This window comes from Carassius carassius, chromosome 2 (assembly GCF_963082965.1).
Source record: "Carassius carassius chromosome 2, fCarCar2.1, whole genome shotgun sequence".
Taxonomy (NCBI): domain Eukaryota; kingdom Metazoa; phylum Chordata; class Actinopteri; order Cypriniformes; family Cyprinidae; genus Carassius; species Carassius carassius.
In genome coordinates this window covers 42,549,142-42,574,456 of record NC_081756.1, presented here as the reverse complement: position 1 = coordinate 42,574,456, position 25,315 = coordinate 42,549,142, and the positions used below count along the sequence as shown (strand labels likewise).

General features: G+C 37.6%; 1 protein-coding gene across 10 annotated transcripts in view; it reads left to right on the top strand.

The window, feature by feature from the left end:
• Positions 1–22,961, top strand: part of LOC132110108 (casein kinase I) — a 62,361-nt gene extending 39,400 nt beyond the window's left edge. For 3 of the 10 annotated variants that reach the window (XM_059516703.1, XM_059516718.1, XM_059516711.1), the window contains exons 5-14: positions 1,883–2,034; positions 2,171–2,405; positions 2,846–2,931; positions 3,018–3,102; positions 7,173–7,321; positions 8,949–9,056; positions 14,721–14,831; positions 16,452–16,558; positions 20,943–20,966; positions 22,842–22,961. In XM_059516703.1, the coding sequence (XP_059372686.1) occupies positions 1,883–2,034; positions 2,171–2,405; positions 2,846–2,931; positions 3,018–3,102; positions 7,173–7,321; positions 8,949–9,056; positions 14,721–14,831; positions 16,452–16,558; positions 20,943–20,966; positions 22,842–22,896 (1,112 nt within the window). In that variant the 3' untranslated portion in view covers positions 22,897–22,961. The remainder of the gene's footprint in view (positions 1–1,882; positions 2,035–2,170; positions 2,406–2,845; positions 2,932–3,017; positions 3,103–7,172; positions 7,322–8,948; positions 9,057–14,720; positions 14,832–16,451; positions 16,559–20,942; positions 20,967–22,841) is intronic. The other 7 variants (XM_059516724.1, XM_059516734.1, XM_059516749.1 and 4 more) reach the window with 7 other exon arrangements.
• Positions 22,962–25,315: the final 2,354 nt, after the last annotated feature.

Sequence of the window (25,315 nt, the reverse complement as noted above, 5' to 3'; positions counted from 1 at the left end):
CCTTAAAATCACTGTTATTGGTTGCTGAAAGCATTTTTAAATTAGCTGAAATATATAATAAATGGGCAAGGGAAATTAGCTTTTGTGAATGACATCTTTTCAAATTCTGTCGACATCTGTGGACTTGGATTCAATACAGCTTAAGTCATGATGACCTTTTCTCAAATCACTGTTTATGACTGGTGACCTGAAGCTCACAGTATTTACACTTTTCATGTAATATGCCACTTTTTGAGTGATTACATGTCTATATGTATTACTATATGAATTTTCTCCCACTCTTTAAATTCCCACTCACGTGTTCCAGCAGCATCTAGCAGTGGAGTGCCGATAGAAAGCTTGTGTAAGTGTTAATAAGCAGAGATAGAATCCAGCAACTGAATGTGTATTATGTGCAGTCTGAACACAAGATGAGTCATCGGCAGGCCAACAGTGTGCTCTATTCTCAGGGGTGTTACAACACCACCACACAATGAGCAGTGTAGGCTTTGCCTAAAACACATCACCCTTAAAAGATGCATACAGTTTAGAGGAACATGTATATGCTTTAAAACATAATAGGATTTTTCCATTAGCTTTTTGATCACTACAAAAAATAAGGTCTATGACCAGCAAAAGATTTATTGATGAAGTTTTGTTCATGATAAAATTCACTAACCAATCCAACTCATGAATTCTAAAGCCTAAATACAGTAGGTAGAAGTAAAAAGCTAAACATAGGCGATATTGAACTACACCATATTCACACAAGTTCAATGAGTCTTTTTTTAAATAACATTTTCCCTGAAAATTTGAGTTAGAATACTATGCAAGAGCATGATGTAGAAGCACAATGGGGCTGTGAAAGCGGACTAGTTAGTAGATGAGTTTTCCTGTTAAGCCCCTTTCACACTGCACGTCGGACCCGGCATATTGCCGGAACATTGCCGGGTCGCCTTCTGTGTGAAAGCAACCACGTCCCGGGATTGATTCCGGCATTGAACCCGGGTCGGGGACCTAGTAACATTGCCGGGTTCAACCCGGGACGAGTGCTGTGTGAACAAAAGCCAGATCTAATGCCGTCTCGAAGTGATGACGCACGTTATCGCGCGACTCTTTTACCGGTTGTTTTGAAGGAACATCAACGTTCGCGACGAAAAAATTTGCAAACTGTAATGAAGCAGAGATCAGTTAGTTCCTCACTTTCCGCGCTGACGCCGAGATCGCTCGCTTGCTTCAGTGAAAGTATAACGTGCCTAACGTTTTCGACTCGTACATTACACGTCACACCCTGATGTCACGTGTCGTTACGGGATCTTTACGGGTTGTGTGTGAAAGCACGCACATATCCCAGGTAATCACTGGCAGTGTGAAAGTTCAAAAACTAGTGACCCGGGAACAGTTGCCGCAACACTTTACCTGTGTATTTGCCAGAATGGCAGTGTGAAAGGGGCTTTAATGTCAAAATGCTTAGGTTAGATGACATATTGACTTTATCAACTTTGAGGGATAGACTTAGAGTCTTTACAATGGCACACGCTGTATAAAAAAACTAGCCACTTCTTAGCCACCACCCTTTTTGAGAGTAAAAAGTTTTTTTTATGTTGTAGAATAAAACATCAAAATCTTAGATTTTCATGAAAACATGAAATTAAGGTTTCTTGCAGTAATTCATGTTTGATTGCAAGCATTCAAAGTTACAGCTTCATTTACATATTCACCCAATTGCATAGTTCTCACAGTCCTGCCGTCTAGTGGTTGGAGGAATAAGTTGCTTTAATCCAAGCCATCTCTTTTTATAGTCATAATTTCATAAAAAGTACACACTTAACCATTAAAGAGAGAATGTTATGACAAGTGTAGTTAATGTTTCTGTCATTTTCTTGTGTTTTTCTTTTAAAAGTAGAGGGTCTGCCTCAGGTCTACTATTTTGGACCCTGTGGGAAATACAATGCCATGGTTCTGGAGTTGCTCGGCCCCAGTCTTGAGGATCTCTTTGACCTGTGTGACCGAACATTCTCCCTCAAGACCGTCCTGATGATCGCCATTCAGCTGGTGAGTGCACAGGCCCTCTGAGAAGCTTCTGTGGGTAAAGAGCAGTGTGGCACCTGGGTGAGAAGTGCTTGCATATCATTGGATGATGGTTTGCAATCTAAGTGTGTAATGTGAGTCTTGTGTTCAATTTCCCTAGATTTCCCGCATGGAGTATGTGCATTCTAAAAACCTCATCTATAGGGACGTGAAGCCAGAGAACTTCCTCATTGGTCGACAAGGAAACAAGAAGGAGCACATCATTCACATCATAGACTTTGGCCTTGCGAAAGAATACATCGACCCAGAAACCAAAAAACACATTCCTTACCGGGAGCACAAGAGCCTTACCGGCACAGCTCGATACATGTCTATTAATACACACTTAGGGAAAGGTAAGTGTTAGATACCTCCCTAGTCTGATCCTAAAATGGACTTAACATTAAATTTAGCATGTCACTATCCTCACGCTTTATGTGGCTTCTTGAATGGCTGTTTAATAGGGTTGGGAATCATGAACCAGTTCCTTTAAAGAAATACCTACTGTAGAATGCAAGAATTATGGGTAAACGCAGAAGCTCAAATGCATGTGCTTGATACACAAGATCAAACATCATCAAGCAAGCACAGTTGTGTTCAAAATCTTTGTTGCATTGACTCTAACTGGATAGACAAAAATGGTTCTGTAGATGAATGGAATCTTCTTTGTTTTGGTCAATTATTTGGTCAACTCATGGCATAATTAATTTTATTAATATTAATAGTTAAGCAAATCAAATCTGAACCAGATTTGTTATTGTGTACATGTAACTATTTTATTTACTTTTTTTTTTAGAGCAAAGTCGGAGGGATGACCTCGAGGCTTTGGGTCACATGTTCATGTATTTCCTCCGGGGTAGTCTCCCTTGGCAGGGACTAAAAGTATGTTGAACTAGCATGTTCGAGCCAATAAAACTGTTACCAATTTAGTTCTTGAAAATGAGACGTTGTTGTTTTGTGCTTTGCAGGCTGACACACTGAAAGAACGTTACCAGAAGATTGGGGACACAAAGCGTAACACTCCCATTGAGGTTCTCTGTGAGAATTTTCCTGGTGAGACCCCCATCAAGTACTTCACTTGTAATCAGCTAATCTTAAAGTCGACATAAAATCAAATTTGACAGCATTTACACTTTTCATGCACATTCCTGGTCTTGTGTGCGAGCGATTCAGAAGTGCACAGTATGCCAAAGGAAATATCAAGTTTCTTTATAATAGGGATGTGCAAGACTAGTCGACTAAATTATATGGCTGCTGCTTCAGAATACTGTCATGTTAATGATACTTTAAAAAAATGATATGTTGTTTATATATATCTGGAGTGCAAATTTCTTTCTTATATTGCCTTAAAGCTTGAATGCAGTAATTTTCTCATAACTCACGGCAGGTTCAGAGAAATGTCCACTTGTAGGTTAAGCAAGTTTTAGTATATGCTTGAGATAAGGGACAATACAGTTATGAAATTTTATACCGGTTTAAAAGGGAAACATGAATGCTTACTGGACAACAACAGATCCTATACTGAACACTACACTTAAACATGGTACATGCCATGCTTTTCTTGTAATTTTGCTGCTGTCGTGTATATTTACTTTATAATAGGCTTATGTTTTACTTATTGGTCACTGTCTATTAAATCAGTTGAATTTAATAAATAGACTCACCCACTGGCCACTTTTTTGGTATAGCTGTTCAACTTCTCTCACTGTTGTCAGCTAAGAACTGAAACTGAGGCTGCAATTTTGGTTTGTCTTTGTCTATTGGACAATAGAAGATTAAAAAAAAAGGTTGTCTTGTCTGATGGTTCTTGATTTCTGCTGCAACATTCAGATGGTAGAGTCAAAATTAGGCAGAAACAACATGAAAGCATGCATCCATCCGGCCTTGTAACAATAGTTCAGGCTGCTGCTGGTTGTGTAATGGTGTGGGGGATATTTTCTTGGACCACTGTGAGCCCCTTAGTACCAATTGACCATCCATTTAAATGCCACAGTCTGCCTGAGTATTGTTCACAAATTCTGAGTATGGGTTACCATACATTGCCACGTCATGTACTTTCACTTTAAATTGATTGTAGCCTACATTAATCATAATGTAAGGCACGCACATTGTGTGTGTGTGTGTATATATGTATATGTTTTTATATATATATATATATATATATATATATATATATATATATATATATATATATATATATATATATATATATATATATATATGTATGTATGTATGTATGTATGTATATATATGTGTGTGTGTGTGTGTTTTTATATATATATATATATATATATACAGTCGTGGCCAAAAATTTTGAGAATTACATAAATACTGGAAATTGGAAAAGCTGCTTAAGTTTTTATAATAGCAATTTGCATATTATAATTTCAATACCTTCTTTGCCATGAAAATTAACTTAATCCCAAAAAAAACCTTTCCACTGCATTTCATTGCTGTCATTAAAGGACCTGCTGAGATCATTTCAGTAATCGTCTTGTTAACAAGGCTGGAGATCATTATGTCAGGCTGATTGGGTTAGAATGGCAGACTTGACATGTTAAAAGGAGGGTGATGCTTGAAATCGTTGTTCTTCCATTGTTAACCATGGTGACCTGCAAAGAAACGCGTGCAGCCATCATTGCGTTGCATAAAAATGGATTCACAGGCAGGGATATTGTGGCTACTAAGATTGCACCTAAATCAACAATTTATAGGATCATCAAGAACTTCAAGGAAAGAGGTTCAATTCTTGTAAAGAAGGCTTCAGGGCGTCCAAGAAAGTCCAGTAAGCGACAGGATCGTCTCCTAAAGAGGATTCAGCTGCGGGATCAGAGTGCCACCTGTGCAGAGCTTGCTCAGGAATGGCAGCAGGCAGGTGTGAGCGCATCTGCACGCACAGTGAGGCCAAGACTTTTGGAAGATGGCCTGGTGTCAAGAAGGGCAGCAAAGAAGCCACTTCTTTCCAAAAAAAACATCAGGGACAGAATGATCTTCTGCAGAAAGTATAGTGAATGGATTGCTGAGGACTGGGGCAAAGTCATATTCTCCGATGAAGCCCCTTTCCGATTGTTTGGGGCATCTGGAAAAAGGCTTGTCCGGAGAAGAAAAGGTGAGCGCTACCATCAGTCCTGTGTCATGCCAACAGTAAAGCATCCTGACACCATTCATGTGTGGGGTTGCTTCTCATCCAAGGGAGTGTGCTCACTCACAATTCTGCCCAAAAACACAGCCATGAATAAAGAATGGTACCAAAACACCCTCCAACAGCAACTTCTTCCAACAATCCAACAACAGTTTGGTGAAGAACAATGCATTTTCCAGCACGATGGAGCACCGTGCCAAGGCAAAAGTGATAACTAAGTGGCTCAGGGACCAGAATGTTGAAATTTTGGGTCCATGGCCTGAAAACTCCCCAGATCTTAATCCCATTGAGAACTTGTGGTCAATCCTCAAGAGGCGGGTGGACAAACAAAAACCCACTAATTCTGACAATCTCCAAGAAGTGATTATGAAAGAATGGGTTGCTATCAGTCAGGATTTGGCCCAGAAGTTGATTGAGAGCATGTCCAGTCGATTTGCAGAGATCCTGAAAAAGAAGGGCCAACACTGCAAATACTGACTCTTTGCATAAATGTCATGTAATTGTCGATAAAAGCCTTTGAAACGTATGAAGTGCTTGTAATTATATTTCAGTACATCACAGAAACAACTGAAACAAAGATCTAAAAGCAGTTTCACAGCAAACTTTTTGAAAACTAATATTTATGTAATTCTCAAAACTTTTGGCCACGACTGTATGTATGTATATATATATATATATATAGATATAGATAAACATATACATATACAGTACAGACCAAAAGTTTGGAAACATTACTATTTTTAATGTTTTTGAAAGAAGTTTCTTCTGTTCATCAAGCCTGCATTTATTTGATCAAAAATACAGAAAAAACAGTAATATTGTGAAATATTATTACAACTTAAAATAATAGTTTTCTATTTGAATATACTTAAAAAAAATTATTCCTGTGATGCAAAGCTGAATTTTCAGCATCATTACTCCAGCCTTCAGTGTCACATGTAACATCCAGTCTATCACATGATCATTTAGAAATCATTCTAATATTCTGATTTGTTATGAGTGTTGGAAACAATATATATATATATATATATATATATATATATATATATATATATATATATATATATATATATATATATATATATATATATATATATATATATATATATATTATGGCTTATTTTTCAGTGGCATTCAGTATAGGATTTGACTATTTGATTCATAGATATCTATTATAAATAGATTGCATATACAGATTTTCTTCTGGGAGTTTGTTAGACTAGTCAGCTAGCACAAAAAATTGACATGATAATAATAGCAGTCCGACATTTCAATTTTTGACATGACTTTGAACAAGCATTAACTTATTTTATGAAACAATTTTATGAATATTATATGAAACAATTATTTAGATAAAGTATTTGTATCAATACTGCTGCATTTTGCCTCATGCTAAAGAACCTTTTACTCCAAGTATGGCCATCTATTAAATATTTACGAGATTTAAACTGCATAATCGACTTTATGATTTGTTTTCCCACAGAATGTGGTGCTTCATTAATGTTCAGTAAAAAAAATACAGTTGAAAAAAGTAATGGGATGCACCTTTTAATTAATTCAGATATATGAAATGAAAACCTGGCTTTGCAGTCAGCATTTACAAACACTTGTGGGGTCATACTCACATTACCAAGTACAATGTAAAGTGTCAGATGGAGTTGTGTAAAGCACCGTGCCACTGGACTCTGGAGCAGTTAAAACATGTTCTGCGGAGTTGACTGTTGACTGTCTTCTGGGGGTTTGTTAGACTAGTCGACTAGTTGGTTACAAAAGTTCAGGCATTGCACACAGCTTCATACTTCGTAAGCCGTAACCCAAATGCAGTAACTTTTTCAGCAACCATGTGGAAAACAGCACATCACATTGCAGAAATAAAATGGATTGTTGAAGCCTGTCATATGTTGACTTTAAGACCAGGGTTCCCTTTGCTCTTATTTATTGATTACTGTCATTGTAACTTTTTCCTCCTTTGTGTTTTCAGAGGAGATGGCCACTTATCTACGCTATGTCCGGCGGTTGGATTTCTTTGAGAAGCCAGATTACGAATACTTGCGGACCTTGTTTACGGAGTTGTTTGAACGAAAAGGATATACCTTTGATTACTCTTACGACTGGGTTGGCAGACAGATTGTGAGTCAATGTCATCTTCATAAAGAATTTATGCTTTCCACTCACACTAGCCCTATTCTAGCACCTCACTACATAGGTCATATCCATAATTTAACCTGCCTTGAAACAGTTTGGGTAACATGGGTAGCAACTCATACCCTCAGTTGACTCCAAAAAACTTGTGATGTTAGCATGAACAGTAGCTTAGCTAATAATGCAATTCTGTTAGCATAAAAATTCATTACCATTTGTAATAATTTTTCCTCAGATTGAATATTCAGTGTAATGTACATTGTAATGCGTAGAGAATAGGAATGGGAATCACAAGGTACCTCACGATACGATATGATGCATGGCTCACGATATCGATAATATCACAATACAGCAATTCTGCAATATATTGCTAGACAATCCTATAATGATACATCATGATATGTCTAACTATGAAAACAAAATGCCTGTAAAAAAAGTTAAGTGCAGGCTTTCTCTATATTCAAGTACAAACTGCAAAAAAGTCTGCAAAAAATCTGCAAAAATGAAAATTCTATGATTTACTCACTCAAGTTTCTTTCTTCTGTTGAATGTGAAAGTTATTTTGAAGAATGTGAGTAACCAAGCAGTTGCTGGTCCCCAGTGACTTCTATAGTATTTTTCTCCTTTTGTCAAAGTTAATGGGGACCAGCAACTGATACTCAATTTCATTCGGCATTCAGCACAAGAAATAAATTAATACAGGCATGTATTTCTCAGGCACGGTTTACTTTCACTTTAGACATAACCAACAGTGTTTATATGTAAATCTCATGTGTTTTTGAAAGTATTAAGGCCTGTTCACACCAAGAGCAATAACTATAAAGATAACAATATTAGCGTCCACACCAGCGAACAATATCCTCTGTTTATTCTAAGCGCACATGGGTTTGCTGCTTTAAATTCTCGAGCTCGTTACAGCTGGATGGATTCTGATTAGCTGTCAATGTTTTTATTGTTCATCAGCTGGAAAAAAATAATAATTCTGAAATGGATTCCAACGATATGGTTTCATTGTGCCTTTATTGTTGTGGTGTGGACTGCTATTCTTTAATATTGCAAATGATTTTTAGAGCTTTATCTTTATCGTTATCTTTATAGTTATCGTGCTTTGTGTGAACGGGCCTTTAGCGAAATCAGATGTTAAAGTTCACTTAGTCCAGTAATCAGGTGCTGTTTGACAGTCTTTTAAGTGTATGCGCTCAGAAAAAAAACTACGTCAGAACATCATGCAAATTCAATGTTTAAATGGCAGGGCTTTAAAGCACGTGCAAATGACACAGTTTTTGCGTATCGCGTACTCGGTCAAATTAGTTTGTCCTAAAAATGGTGTAAAAGCCATCCCGTTAAAAAGCCTATTAGACTGTGACTGTGTTGAGCGCCACCCTGAGAAGCCATGAAGTAGAGACACTGTGAGCAGGGAAATCCATTTAGCACGGAGAAGGACAATGATATATTTCCATAATATATCTTGTCCCACCCCTATTAGAGAATAAATAAAAAGTGGCTAAAAATTACCCACCTCTGCAAGACAGTGTAATGTTGCTGCATATATTTGTCGGATGCAGAGCTAGCTCACCTTACACTGATGTTCTGTGTTTTGGTGTGTCTTTGTCAGCCCACACCGGTGGGGTCGGTCCACGTGGACTCAGGGGCATCTGCCATCACGCGTGAGAGCCATGCACACAGAGACAGACCCTCCCAGCACCAGCCCTTAAGGAATCAGGTAATCTTTTGAATCTTTTGAATCATTAAGAAAGCTTATGATTGGTGAACTTTGTCTTTAATACGAGAACAGAAAGAGAAAATGCCCTATGTTCACGTTTCAGTTCACACACCCATTTATTAAAAGTAAATCCTATTTAGCCTATACCTAATGGGTCAATCTTACAAAACAAGTCTGGGTCATTTTTCACTTCGTAATCACCACATGCATAAATTGCATATATTTTAATGAGTTTTGATTTAATTTTAGAGTGAAATTATGGCCTAGACATGTTTTCATGACATTTGCTCAAGAATGCTGAACAGAGACATGGTGGAGTTGATTTTAGAGGGTTTCTGCAGCAGTATATATAGCTTAAATCAAAATCAGACTCACTCGTTCAGCAGCTGGCTGCGACAGCATGCACTGCTTTAGCATATCATGGCTCATAGTGCATGCTTGGAATAGAAGTTCATAAAACTATGGAGTCTGGAGACTATTTTTGTATTGATTCATTTGCAAGTTTCTTTAAAGTGCTTTTTCTGCCTCTCTCTTACGTTTGCAAGAGCAAATCCGCTTTGCACATTTCACAAACTTGCCCTGTTTCAAACTCATCTGCTAAAGCGAAAATTTTATTTTGGCTCAGAAAAGATTTTTGCAGAAGTTTTTGAATTTGGAATGCACTCAAATTAGTGCTTGCATTAGGTCAAGGATTAAAGTCAACCAAAAATCAGATTTTTCCTTTTTGTTGGTTTTGCAAAGACCAAGATATGGGGTGATAGAGGTAGAGGTGAGATAATGAAGTGATGACTGCTTTCATTTCTGGCTAAATTGTTCTTTTAAGATGTCTTGACTATATATTTATGGTCTTTCCAGTGATTTGAATCCAGTGTATATCTATATTCTTATAATTCTTGTGAGGGAAGAGGAGTGCAGATGTATTTAGAAATCCTTGGCTGAAAGACACATGCCTCATCAGTTTGGTGGAGGCTCTGGTGTTTTGTGAGTCGGTTTAGAGGGCACCGCATCACTAATTGGGGCATATCGAGACCTATTCACAGGAGCACAAATTTTGCCACAAAAGTCTTAAATTAATGCAATGCATTTTTATAGACTTGCCGATAAGTTATGGGGTTTAGCAGGTCAATTTGTCTGATCCTTGATGCGATCGTGGACAGCAACGCAAAGTTGATTCAGTGCTAATTTTATTAAATTGTGTTTTCAAATGTAATATATTTGTTGCAAAGGAAAATCAATAAAATTAGCTTAAGTCATTAACTTATGTTGTTCAAAACCTATATTCATTTTTTTATTCTGTTGAACCCAAAATATATTTTGAAAAATGTGGGTAAACAAATGGTTGTTGGTAACCATTGACTTCCATAGTGTTGTCATCGTAGTGTTTTAATGACATTATTTATTGAACAAATATATATTTTATCAAAATAAAAAATTTGAACAAGCATTAACTTTAATATTATATGAAACATTACTTTAGATATAAATAGAAATATATAGTTATTTGTATCAATACTGAGTACCTTTTGCCCCATGCTAAAGAACCTTTTACTCCAAGGCCATCTATTAAATGTGTACAGTTTGTTTTCCCATAAAATGTAGTGCTTCATTAATGTTCAGGAAAAAACATACAGTGGACAAAAGTAATGGGACACACCTCTTAATTATTGAATTCAGATATATATATATATATATATATATATATATATATATATAATCTAGGGATGCACCGGTTGACCAGCCATAAATCGGAACTGATTTATTTACTTTGCTTAAAATACACGATCGGCAATCGGCCGGTTTTTGGTCTTTTTTCGGCCGGTTTTTCCAAAAGTGCACCCGCGTGCACATACTACATTGTAATTATTCGCTATCATGTCGTTTGGGAGGAAGTATTTCGAAATCTGTGCGTAGGACACTGGCAGGTTTTCAGCACTGGAAGTGCAGAGCTACACGTCGTGGCCTAATGGTTAGAGAGTCGGACTCCCAATCGAAAGGTTGTGAGTTCGAGTCCCGGGCTGGCAGGAATTGTGGGTGGGGGGATTGCATGTACAGTTCTCTCTCCACCTTCAATACCACGACTTAGGTGCCCTTGAGCAAGGCATTGAACCCCCAACTGCTCCCCGGGCGCCGCAGCATAAATGGCTGCCCACTGCTCCGGGTGTGTGCTCACAGTGTGTGTGTGTGTTCACTGCTCTGTGTGTGTGCATTTCGGATGGGTTAAATGCAGAGCACAAATTCTGAGTATGGGTCACCATACTTGGCTGAATGTCACTTCACACTTCACTTAATTAAGAAACCTCTTATTGAATGTGTGTTGTTTGGACTGTAGAACTATGCATTTGTCGCCTTTAATTTCACATGGTTACAGTTATTCTTTTCATTTAAGGCCAGTTCTATGTAGTTTCAACCCAATTCAAAAACATTTTACCATCTATGTTTGTATTGAATGTAGGATACTTAATGTGCAGTTACTGCCGTTAATTTCAGATGGTTACGGTTATTGTTTTCAATAGCCAAAAGCAGGTTTGGCCTATTAAATACCAAATAAACATTGTTTATGCACACTTTCCTTCTTTCTTGTTTGTTGCTTAAAGATAAATAAAAAAAAAATCTGAAATCGGTATCGGAATCAGCCAGTTTGCTTGTAACAAAAATCGGTATCGGAATCGGCCATGAAAAATCATGATCGTGCATCCCTAATATAATCAAAACCTTGCCATGCAGTCAACATTTATGCACATTTGTGGGGTCATCCTCACATCACCAAGTACAATGTCAAGTGTCAGATGGAGTTGTGTACAGCAGTGAAAACAGTGGGACACTTACTTTTAGGGAAGAGAAATCTTAACAAAGAGATTTTGGACTATGCTTTTCTATTTTAACATGACTGTGCCCCAGTGCACTACGAATTGCGAAGTCCATAGACATGAGTTCAGTGTGAAAGAACCTGACTGGCCCACACAGAGTCTGGACCTTAACCCCATCGAACATGTCTGGGATGAACTGGAACAGAGATTGCAAGCCAGGCCTTCTCATACAACATCAATGCCTGACATCACAAATGCTACTACTGGATGAATGGCCAAAATGTCCCTCAAAAAATACTTGTGGAAAGCCTTCCTAGATGTGTGGAAGCTGTTATAACAAAGGCGACCCAACTCCATAGTGATGTCTATGTATTTAGAATTCTAAGTCATTAAAGATTTTTTCTGTAGTCATAAACTATGAGTAGTGAAAAGCACACTTCAACCCCGTTGTACCCTGTGTTTTTGGTCGTTTGTCTAGAAACAGTGTTCCAGATGTACATAGAACTGTCTACAATGTATATAAATATTCAATTAGGCCATCCTTAAAAATATTTTGGTTTGCAGTAACAGTAAAAAAAAAATTAAAAAAAAAGGGTCGGTAGGTCGGTCTGTTTTTATTTTTTTTTCAAGTTTCAATGTAAAAAAAAAAAAGGAAATTTTTGGCGAAGGTGATGACGTAAGTATGAATTTAAACATATTAGCATATCGTGATGTCACTGACTGTGTCTTCAACCGTGCCTTCGGGTGCATAATTGCAAACCTCATTTTGATGCAGGCTATATAGACCACAAACAAATTAAAATCTTTGTCAAAAACATGTTTATTGCATGAATTTCAGGTGAGAAGAAAAAAAATGAGGTACTGTTATACTGTTTTACTTGCATCCACCACTAGGTATCAATGCAACCTACAAATGAGAGACCGTTTACTTTGCTTTCTTGGGTTGTCACTTTTGTGAAAAAAATCCTGTTTGATTTGAGTAACAAGTGTTCATTGAATCGATTGTAAAATTTTTAAGATTTAAGATTTTGCATGTCTAAATAAGTTCTATACGGCAAATAACACCAAATATAGGTAAATCCACGGACAACAGGCAGGACGAATGTAAAGACCAATATTTCTGATGATTTATAGGCGTGAACTTACGTGCACAATGACAAACAGGAGTGCAACATTTTCGAAAAACAATAAGCAGAGTGGAATGCCATAATGCAAAACATTTACTGCAGGCCTCAACATGGCTGTGTTTACGATTAAAAATGTCCACAGCAACAAAAAAATCGCATAGGCGATTGTAGGGCTGTCAAAAATAAATAAATAAAATAAAAATGACAAATAAAAATCCACATTTTAGGTGTGCATTAAGGAAGCTGCCTTATGAGCCCCGGTACTTCACAGTCCGTGTTCCATTCCATCTCACGCGCACACAGCCGTGTCTACACAACTTTCAAAGGCGGACGAGCTCGACACGCAGTAGCTGCTGTCTCATCTTTCACCTAATGTACACGCACCATCCGCGCGGTCTCAAAAAATGCCCGTACATGGATGATGAAAAGGACATAATGCAGACAGTGTGCGGACGGCCGAAGTATACTTGATCTTTATCAGTGGCGCACGAGATGCGATGACGATGGATGTGTCATTGCATTACAAGGTTATGTTAGCCTATCCAGTTGAAGCCACTTCAAAAAAAAAAAAAAAAAAAGAGAGAACATCAATGTGGAGAAGATCTTGTTTACATCAAAACTGAAACCAAGCCGTTCACACAGAACGCATATTTCGCGCATTTTATAGAGGGACACCGTTGGACTCGCGTCTCGCACAAGAGAGCCGCATGTTTAGATAGACATGTAAAATTAATTTAATTTACTTTTCTAAAAAGATCTCAAGACTTTATGTTGGGTTTTTGTTCCCCATCCCACTGCATCTCATGTTTTAAATGAAAAATGAAAAAAATGTATCCTGTGTGACTGGTTTTCCGCCCTTTTTATTTATTCAACAATGCATGCATACATGACGCTGTATGGTTTATAGTTCTTTAAGCAACTTAATTAATAATAATTGGTTCATAAAAATTATTTTAAATATGTTGTTTTTTTCACAGTCATGTATTCTAATGCTTTGAATACGGTAATATTTATCTTGAGGCCTCAGAAGAGAAGCAAAAAGCTTCACCCTAACTGAAATTATTATGCATTTTAAATTCGAATACAATCATATTTAAGTAAAAAAAAAATCGAATTTAGTTTTTCAGCTATTTTGACAGCCCTAGGCGATTCCACCGATTCCGCCACAAAACACTTTCACATTTCCCACTAGTTATGCACCAGGGGTTGTACTGACCTGAATTTCAGAAATTAAATTTGGATTTGTGTGTACTTTTCTCATTGTTTCTCCTGTCTGACTGAATATGTTGAGCTCCCTGTTAATGGTGTCTTGATCAATTAAATGGCAGATTAATATAACCCATCTGGTTGTATTGTATGCAGTGCGTAGCTGTGGAATTCTTTAGTTCTCTTAGTTATTGAAATTATGCTGTCAGATATTCCAATTCGATCTCAGTGTTGGATGCCGGATTTGCTGCATGTAGTGTCCACTTGGCACTCAACAGCTTTCAGAAAGTTTTCTCTTCATGTCTCTCTGTGTTTGTTTTGTGGTGTTTGCTTTTTGATTTGATTGGACGACAGTCCACAGTCACTAATGCTGTTTCCTGGCTTTGACTGGCTCTTTTTGTTTCTTGTTGATTTCCATTCCTGCATTGTGCTGCATGCCACCTGGCCTCACTCCGCCTGCTCTCGCTCACTCACCACACCTCCCCCCTCCTGCGCCTCCTCCTGCACCTCTTCCATCCACGCAGACGGCCATCTCCGACCACAGAGGAGCTTGGGAAGTACAGCCCAACTGTCAGACAAACTCCTCCTACCTGACCTCGCACCTGGCAGCGGACAGGCACGGAGGCTCAGTGCAGGTACAGCTTCACCCCTCGCTCGACTCCTCCTCCTGTGTGCGCTCATGTCTACAACCATCTGCAGCAGCACGCCCCACCTGCTCTCAGACTTGACTAGAACACTTCCTCTATGAGTTCCCCTTTTTGCAATTCTAATTCTTATTAAAAAGAAAAAAAAAGTAGTAATGCTGCGCTTCATTCAAAATTGAATGTGAGATAATCCAACTTAACATTTCTGAATTCCAACCGTATAGCATTCAGTTGTTTAAGAGTGTTGTCAAGTAGCATTCTTTTGGAATTTTCCAAGTAGGGGGTTGGAAATGTGACATTTTCATATTCTATCACTTTTTCCAAGTATGAGGGTGTAAATTCCAACTTATTGAGTTGAATGAAACCCAGCATAAGTAGTCACACAGAGTCTGAGATTATCAGGAAAATATGATGTAACCCCTGTTGTACGGGGTATGGTACACAAAGCACTATGCAGTGCATTGTGATGCATATATTTGATTGAAACAGTGACAAACCTTCAGATTCACCACCTTGAGCTGCTTGCTTCACTTTTATCCTGTAGGTGCCTCAGAAGCAACTCAGAAATGCTGCTGACAGTCTTAGAGCATAATCAGAAATGGCTTATTTATTCATTGGACTATAGGAAATTATATAATATCTAAAGATATATTATATGACAAAATAATAAACCAAATTGTATTACATTAAGTGTACAAATACTTTGGGGGCACTGTACACCAGTGTTAGTTTAGTATCATTAACTTCATATATATTCATATTTTTAATTATTTTTAATTATTTATTTTTTTCTGCTTTCACTTTAATTGTATTAATAACTTATTAGTTTTGTATTTTTGTAATTTGTATTCGTTTTTTTGTTCATTTTTTATTTATATTTGATTTAGTGTTTATTTCAAGTAAAAAAAAAAAAGTAGAACAAAAATGAGATGTTGCCTTTTACAGCTAGCTGAAATAAAATATCTAAATTTTTTTGTTTTATTTCATTAAATATTTATCAGTGTCTTTCAAGTAACACTTTTTTTTTATGATTTTAGAGAATTTTTATCTGTTCTGTACATTAATGTATCTAATGTGATGTACAACGTCAATAATAGAACATTAGCTTTTAAATGATAGCATGGCTATATTGGTAAATGTTGAAGTAGTGTTTTTTTTTTTGATTGATTGCAAAATAATTTTTAATGAAGCATTTAAATTTTCCAGGTTAAACTCAATTTGAATAATCAACATACAATGAGCAAACAGCATTACAATACATGGCCCTATTGATTTCCATTGTAAGTGTATAATCCTCTATCTTTTTTTTTTTTTTTTCAGTTTTAAAAGTGAAATGATTTTCAGTGGGAATAAAGTTTAAGTTGTATTTAACCAGGAATTTATGACCAGCCACTAAATCCTCTTTCAGATGCAAGTATGGTAGTAAATGATATTCCTCAATTACTGTCTTCCAATAGTTACTTGCACAGATACACAGTTGTGTAAGGAATTTCTGTAGAGGAAATGACTGAACTATCTAAATAAAATAGCATTGTTACACCGAGGCTACCCAATTCTTTTATTGTATTTTTCTTTTAATTAATTTAATTAATTCATTACTTTTTGCCACAGGTGGTGAGCTCAACTAATGGTGAACTGAATGCAGATGACCCACTGGCGGCCCACTCGAACGCACCAATCACAGCGCAGGCAGAGGTGGAGGTGGTGGATGAGGCCAAGTATGTGCACATGGCTTCTCACAAGTTCTGTTGTCTTTGCCTTGTGTCTAATTGATGCAAGCTGTCCTTTAGCACTCTGGGTTTTTACATGATTTCACTCCTGCCCTCATTGGTCCATTCCCATCCGCTCCCGTGTAGTGCTCTGTGTCTCCAAATTGTTTAATGGAACATTACATTTTCATTTAAATTCAAATAGAAAACAGTTATTTTAAATTGTAAAAAATATTTCACAATATTATTGTTTTTACTGTCTTTTATCAAGTAAATACAGCCTTGCTGAGGATAAGAGACTTCTTTCAAAAACATGAAGAATCTTAATTCCAAACTTTTGACTGGTAGTTTACATTTTTAACTGAAATTTTGGAAGGCAGCTGTTGAAATTCAGATACAATTTTACACTCTTTAGTTTCCTATTCTTCTATACATGCAATTGAGTTTCAGTCATACAATCCTGTCTGATATAATTTGAAACACTTATTCTTGTAGTTCTTTGATGTCTTAAAAAGCCCCCTGTCTTTTGATTTATTTGATGCACAGACTTGAAAGTGGTACAGACAGCAGCAGCCTTTATCAATTAACAGGATTGCACAAACACACAAGGTCGCCATGGTTATTAAAGGGTATTAATGCTCACCAGAGCTCTTTCTTCTAATCTCTCTGATCCTTTCTCCTTTGCATTTCCTTCTTTTCTTGAATATAGCAACCTGTCTACTGCTTTATCATTGTTACATATCATGATTTAAATATTAAGCCTGAAATGTTGGAACACTGTCACATGTCTACTTTACACAGCGTTACATTAAATGGAAAGTTCATCCAAAAATGAGAATCATCATGTACAATTCACACAATCATCCGATGGGTTTTACAGGGGCTTCACACTATTAGTGTTCTGCTTCTGTTTCATGTCCTATGCTAAGCTCATGATTGTGCCTTCCAACTGGATGCCAACTCATGAATTGTTTTGCTTTGCATAGAGATAGAGGAGCAAATAAGATACTTATTATTTTACTCTTTATTTATTTTTATTTTATTATTATTTTATTTCTATTACATCATATAGAAAACTTCTTTTGTGAGATTAGGTACAACAATTCTTATTCCACTAGCATTAAAATTACTTTAATAAGATGAAAAATGGCATTATCACTTTTCCAGTGAGATACATTCAATTTTCTATGTAGTAAAAAAATATATATATAACTTTAAACCACAAATGTTAAAATTCATGTCACGTGTCTCTAAATCCGGTGAGCTTTAAAATATTAAAAGTTCATGAGTTGAATAACTAAGAACACTTCATCTAATCTCATCTAATGTCTATATCTCATGTACGTATATTATCATTACTGAGTGGCACATTTAAAACGGTGTTATTAACTTAAAATTCTGATTGGAGGAGCTGCATTTAAAGCTGTAAAACAGTCAAAACCTGTTGAATGCTGCATTGTGTGACTGTCCAGGTCATAAAATCAGAAATGATATCTTATTTACCTATACTTAAACATATTGCAATATGCAACATATAAAACATATTTAAGTCTTATTTTTCAAATTGTATTTTTATATATTTAAAATGTTTTTGTTAGATTTCTCTCTAATACATGAAGTTGCTTTTTGACAACTTTTAAACAACCTACTTGGCATGGGCCGGTATTTTACGGTATCCTGTTATTGTAATTACAGCTCTAAGATGTGTTGTTTTTAAATGTATTTTTAAAAACCAGCTTCTTTTCTTTATTGAACACAATCTATCAAATAATGTTATAAAAATCTATTGTTTTAGTGTTGATGCACATATAGCGATAGCCAGTTTCTGAATATTTAAGAAACAAATTAGTTAAGATGCTACACAGGTTTAGCTTGAGTAGTTTTTTATTTTAAATTTAATTTAAAATTTTAAATTTTTTTTGTATAATTTCATAATGATCCCAATTGAAACAAAAACAACGTTCTGACTACTATTTGTATAGTACATAAAACAGCAGATGACGGGCTGAATGAGAGGCAGATTCACTCTCTGACAGCAGGTGCCACTTATGAAAGAGCAGCAGATACAGCATTCCTTGGTTACCACTGTAAACAAAGCAGGGCTGTGCTTAAAGGGTTAGTTCTTCCAAAAATGAAAATTAAGCCGTACATTACTCACCTTGAAGTCATCCTAGTTCTATATGACTTCCTTCTTTCAGACAAATCCAGGCATAGTCATTTAAAAAAATTACTTTGATCTTTTAAACATGTTTAAAGCAACTCAGTGGATGTTGCACTTCCAATCGGTCCATGAGAAGTTTAATAAAAAGCTCATCCATTGAAAAAAAAGTGTCTTGAACGGCTCAGGTGGGTGAACAAAGGCCTCCTGTAGTGAATCGAAGCGTATTTATAAGAAGAATATCCATTTTCAAAACTTAATAATCACTTTAATCTAGCTTGCACTCACTGTTTTAAAACAGAAGCAGTTCTTGGAGCATGACGTATGGAGGTCAGCATTGATCATGCGCCAGTGAGTCTTGTGTAAACCAACTGTAATATGGTTCACGTTTTCTTCGCGTGTGAAGGAAGGAGACCAGGGTCGGCATACTGAGGCTCGAGGAAGATTTTATTACTTCAAAAGAAAATAAACCAGAAAACAAAGTCGCGCCACATACGCATTAACATTCACATTCACTCGCTACTAATGATACACTCTCGTGCTTCAATGCTGCTGCTGCTGCTGCTGCTGCTGCGTCCTTCCCCGAGTCCTCAGGCCCCTCTCTCTCTGCCGATCCTCGGGCTGCTTAAAAAGCGCATCCCCACGCCAGTCACTATAACGAGAACCAGGTGTTACTTGTTTCTCACTTGAACCACTTACCGCCACTCGTCTCTTCACTCTCTCTCCTGTCGCAGACCTCGCTGAACCACGCCTCCACCGCCACACCAACGTTTGTTAACAGGAGCAAAGGAACGTCTCGGGTTACAAATGTAACCATGGTTCCCTGAGTAGGGAACAAGACTCCATCCTCTAGGGGTCGCTGTGGGGAACATCTCATCGTGACCAGTGTCTGAAGCATACATTGAAAAAACACCAACGAGTTGGCCTACTGTTCTAAGGAGGGGCTCTCGTGGCACTCTGATAGAGCAGCTCATAAATGGAATGGTGAATGGAGTCATCAACTCGTATTGAGAAGGCTCAGCCTCAGGTTCAGGGTAAAAACCCAGAAGAGCACTAACCTCAGTATCAGAAAGTGTTAAAGATATAACATCATCCTCCAGAGGCTCTCTTTCATCTGCCGCCATTATGAGCCAAAGGGAAAGTCCCTCTCTAAACCATTCAGACAGATCAACCTGAAATTCTCACGAGCTCATTCTCCTCCGTGCCTCAGCAGAGGCGGGTCCTGAACCGCGGGAAGCAGATGGCTGCTTTTTTTTTTTTTTTTCTCTGAAAGAGAGGCGAATGGGAGCGGCTCTTTTTCATTGAAAAAACTCACAATTGCAATAGCGACCCCTAGAGGACGCAGTTCAAAGTTCCCTTGAAAGGGAAGCAGAGTTTCCTTACTTTAGCAAAGGAAAACCAGTGTCCTCTTGGCTTATATCGAAATCCTCTGACATTCTTTACAAATCCTCATTTTGTACTTCTAATTAATGACTGTTGTTTTGTTTATATCTCTCTGATGCTTTCCGCTTGCGTCACTTCGGAGCTTTGCGTCCGCAAAGCTGACCTCATACGTTATTCCCCCGGGAACTGCTTCATTTAAAACAGTGAGCACAAGCTAGATTAAAGTGATTATTACGGTTTGAATATGGATATTTTTCTTGTGTTTTTCTATTAAACTTCTCATGAACCGATGCAGTGCAACACCCGCTTGAAAGATCAAATACAATTTTTTAAATAACTCCAAAGAAGAAAGTCATATACACCTAGGAGGACTTCAGGGTAATTTATGGCGTAATTTTCATTTTTGGCTGAACTAACCCTTTAAACACTGCTTTAATATGTATTATGAAGAGACAAGATGAAAAGGAAATACTACTTCAACTTTACCTTCATCAAAACATTTATTTAATCCCCCAATTCAGTATTTAGGATTTTCTGCTACAGTATTTTCTCCTCTTTGATTCCGTCTTCAGCGTCTCTGACCTTGTTAACGGCTGTTTACGGACTTCGTTACAAATTACATTTTGAAACTTTTACAAAGAGAGATACAGAAAATACCAATTATGATATTACTAGGCGACTGTAAATTGAGCAGATGTTTATATCTACACTGTCTGTCCCCTGAGTCTGTCTCGTTCTCTTTCTTTCTGTTTGTGTCTCCCTGTTGGTTTTTGTCCCCGACATTAGGTTTGTCTCATCGTCTCACCTCTGTGTAATAATCTCTGTCTTTTCTCTTTTCACACTCTTCTGTAGCTGCGTGAAAATGCTCAACCTGTGGTGAGTCCCTCTCTCCAGTCCACATCAAACCCAAGGGGAGTGGACCAGCCTAGACTGTGGCCATATAGATCACGCCTACACCAAGATCTACTAACATAGATGTAGGCTAATGTAGCTGTTCATGGTCTGTGAGTTTGAAGCAGAAAGAGGGAGGTCTATTTGCTCAAAATGTCTGATTTGAGGGGCTGAAATACCCTAAACTTAATTAGAGGTACACTGAGAAGCCTTAAATAGCCCAACTTTAGCTTAATTACAAAAACCAAATTGATAGATGGAGAGGTTAAACGAACATGCGCAGTTCCTTACAGAAGTATGCAGACTCTTTAACTAAATCTCAGATTTTATACCACAGCATTATTACATTTATTTGATATGATTGGTTGACACAATTCTGATTTAGTTTTTTGCAGTTGCACAGCCATGAAGTTCCAGGTTTATTGACAGCATGATGCTTCATATTTCCCCCCCATAATTATTACATATTAATTTCATATTAATAAAAGTCCTAGCAGAAGTCCTTGGCGGATTATTTTATTTATTTATTATGATAATAAATCCTTAATCTCTCATTTTACTGAATTTCCAATCCTACAATGGCATGTTTAATATAAGTATATTTTACAGCATTAAACTGTCATATTTTATACCATGGCATTATTATATTTATTTGATGTGATTGGTTGACACAATCAGAATTTATTCTGGTTTTATTCTTAATTTGTACTCGCCATCCTCAATTTTACAACCATAAAGTAGTTTGATTATTTTCAAAATTGCACTTTTTTTGACATCCTGAAATTATCTGAACAGTGTTTCAGAGTAATTATTTATTTAGTTAATTAATAATTCATATTTTTAATTATATTTATTTACTTACCGTATCTTCCGGACTATAAGTCGCACTTTTTTTCATAGTTTGGCTGGTCCTGCGACTTATAGTCAGGTGCGACTTATTTATCAAAATTAATTTGACATGAACCAAGAGAAATTAACTAACAGAAAACATTCCCGTCTACAGCCGCGAGAGAGCGCTCTATGCTGCCAGAGATGCTGCTCAGTGCTCCTGTAGTCTACACTGAGCAGCATAGAGCGCCCTCTCGCGGCTGTAGATGGTAATGTTTTCTCTTGGTTCTTGGTTCTAAATAAATGCGATTTATAGTCCGGTGCGACTTATATTTGTTTTTTTCCTCGTCATGACGTATTTTTGGACTGATGCGACTTAATTATAATATAGTGTATATATAGTATATAATTTTTTTACAATTATAATCTTTTTTGTTTAGAACTAAATATAGTACAGATAACATAATTTAAATGTAGTCTTTAGTAAAAAGGCAGACTTGGTTAAGGAACCGCATGTTTTTGACATTATGACTTTTCATTAACAACCACAGTGAACCCAACCGATACAGCCAGTGACTGACCGTCAGATTTACTGGCTGTTTAACAGCAGCATCCTTTAGAAACTTGTTTAGTGAAGTCTATCACTTTTCAATGTGTCAGTCTGGAGCTGTTCTCTTCCACTGCATGTGCCTTGTTTTCCCTGACCCGTTCTGTCGTGTTGTTGCTGTTTAACATTTCTGTTTATGCTTGTAATGAAACATAAATGTCTTCAAGTATGCTTTTTATTCACTTTGACCAGTTATTATCCATTTATATGTTGCATTTAGGTTGGTACGAATATACTAATGCAGTATTGACAGCGCTGACAATATGTAGCTTAACCCACATTTCTGCTTTAAGATTTACAAAAGCAGCTACATAATGACGGCGTATGTGTAACTAAAGGGCAGATGCTTCATTATTAGGTTAATAGTATCAGCTAATCGGCTGCTTACATTAACATCGCTAAGGTTAACCTGTGTTCGTCCTCAGGTGCTGCTGTTTCTTCAAGAGGAAGAGGAAGAAGAACACTCAACGGCACAAATGAACCTCCGGCCTCACCGCGCAGTCCGTTCCTTTGATTGTTTCCAGAGCATTCAAATAAAGAATTTTACAAGACGACAAGAGCAAAGCCCTCCAAACGAGTAGGGGGCTGATGTATGAAAACGAAGAGGCATGCACACGTGGTCTCTGTGGGGATTGTCATTGTTTTTGTTTCGTTTTTTTTTTCTTCCACATCTAAACTTTAAGCAGCGAAGGGCCTCATCCTCGGACTGTCTCTAGGATCTCCACTCAAACCTAAGGATCTCAAAGCACTGGAACAGCGCTGCACTTCATTTGCTGTTTTGCGTCTTTTTCGTTCTCCTCGTCCTCGGCGGTGGACGTGCTGGGGAGGAAGTCTCTGAATGTGCCCTCTCATCCTCTTTCTCCACGATAGGCACAGTTCTAGCCCTTTGTGTGACACAGAGAGAGGGAGAAACAGAAAGTCGCCCATGCTGGAGCTCGAACTGCAGAACTTTTCCTCCCCCGAGCACCTCCCGGCCCGCTTCCCCTCCACACGAGACGAGACGGTGGCTTTTTGATTTCACACTTAACCCTTTTGACATGTTTGTGTATTTGTTGGCTGATTTTTGGTTCTCATGCTGCCAGGAAGTGGTCGAAGCCTTAGAATATGACTTGCAGATTCCTTCGTCGTATCTATCGGAGTGATTTAACGTACATGGGCGAAAGTGTGACTTAAGCAGCTGTTTCCACTCGTGGCGCACCTGAGTTCCACTGACTAGTGTTTAAGCTGCTTGTTCTAAAGCACTCCTCCCACTTCAACCCACCAGCCAGTCATGCTGCTTTCTCCTCTTACGATATCGTATCTCTTTGATGTACAGCTGGCTGCTTTTCTATTGGCTGAGGTGGCCGGTAAGACTTACCTTCTGCGCTTTTGTATCTTTCTGTCCATATAGTCACTTTTTATTCCCACGACCAGTTCCTAATAGATGTTGTTTTTTTATGCCTGAACAACTGCTAATTGTTCAGAATGAGAACAACCGTTTCATGTGCCAGAGTGGCTTGGAAAACACCTCAATGTGTTCATATTAGGCGAAAGATGTCACAAATAATGTAATAACGGCCATTCAGAAGGCGTTTCCTCTTTTAGTAGTTGTCATGAGGTGAAACCTGGGAGGACGCAGACTGACGGTAGTGACTGTCACTACGAAACATCTCGATTTAATGCCTTAACATTACTCCGCAGAGTGGGCTTCTGCGATAGGACATTACGAAATTCCTCCCATGCCTTCATACTGACCTGATACATGTCTCATTCCCTTTAGGAACTTTGCTTGAGAGGGTCTGGATCAACAAAATCGAATACAAATTGTTGAAATTTCCGTTGAAATGGCGTGTTTGTAAACGCTCTCGGGGTTGTTATAGTGGCCATACGCATATTCTGAGATGGGGCAGCCCTTGACCTCTTGCATGGATGAGGCGGTCCTTTCCTGAGCGCAATCCTTAAGGCAGGAATTACGTAAAATGGGGTTAAATGCGAAACGATTACTGTAGGTCTTTGTTTGTTTGTTTGTTTGTTTTTTCACTTCAGAAAATTGGTCGTGATGTTGCCTTGCTCATATTTTGGTTTCACCGTTCACCTGTTCACAGCATTAAATCCATGTTTTTATTTTTGGGATCTTTCTATTGTATAGTAAATGTGAATTAATGTAAGATAAATGATATAACTATTATTTTATTTTATCTTGATCATCGTACAAAAGTTGAGAGAGAAGCCATAGGAGTGTGTGACTGCACTAGTTTTCTTAGGCCCCTGTTTACGTCAGCCTGTATTCTACTGACCTCTGAGCTCACCTTTCATAAGTAACAGAGGTAAGTAAACAAGGCATTCTGAAGAATTTTCCATGCCCATTGTTTTTTTGGAAATCCTTGAGGGCCTACAGATGCCGTGCTTGAATGTTCAAAGCAGTGGATAAAGTGAGTGTGCTGGACCAAATAGATAACGCAAATGAAAGTAACGCAAATGGGCACAGATCCTTTATTAGCATGTTTCACCTCTTAACTCATCAGTTGGGTAATCCACTTGTCTGTTTCCACTCGTTTATATATGTAAATAGTAACTAGGCGAGCTCTCACTGACCCATTCCTTTTTGGATTCACCTTGAGGAACGATTTCCATCATCTAAGAACAGGAGTTGCTTTTAAATCTCGGGTTGGCGGTTATAGAGGAGTCAACCAACCACATGTATAATACTTTCCATGTATTTCTGATGTGACAGTTATTTAATAGATATTCCTTATTCTAGTGATGCAAGTCACTTTGGGTCTAAATTATTCTGTGAAAAGTACTTGAATAATACTGTCTCGCACAAGCAACGAGGCTGCATTTTATTTAACGTTCTTCTCTTAACGACAAGTATTACGTGCCTCGCTAGAGTTGGAAGACAATTTAGTATTTCTGGATG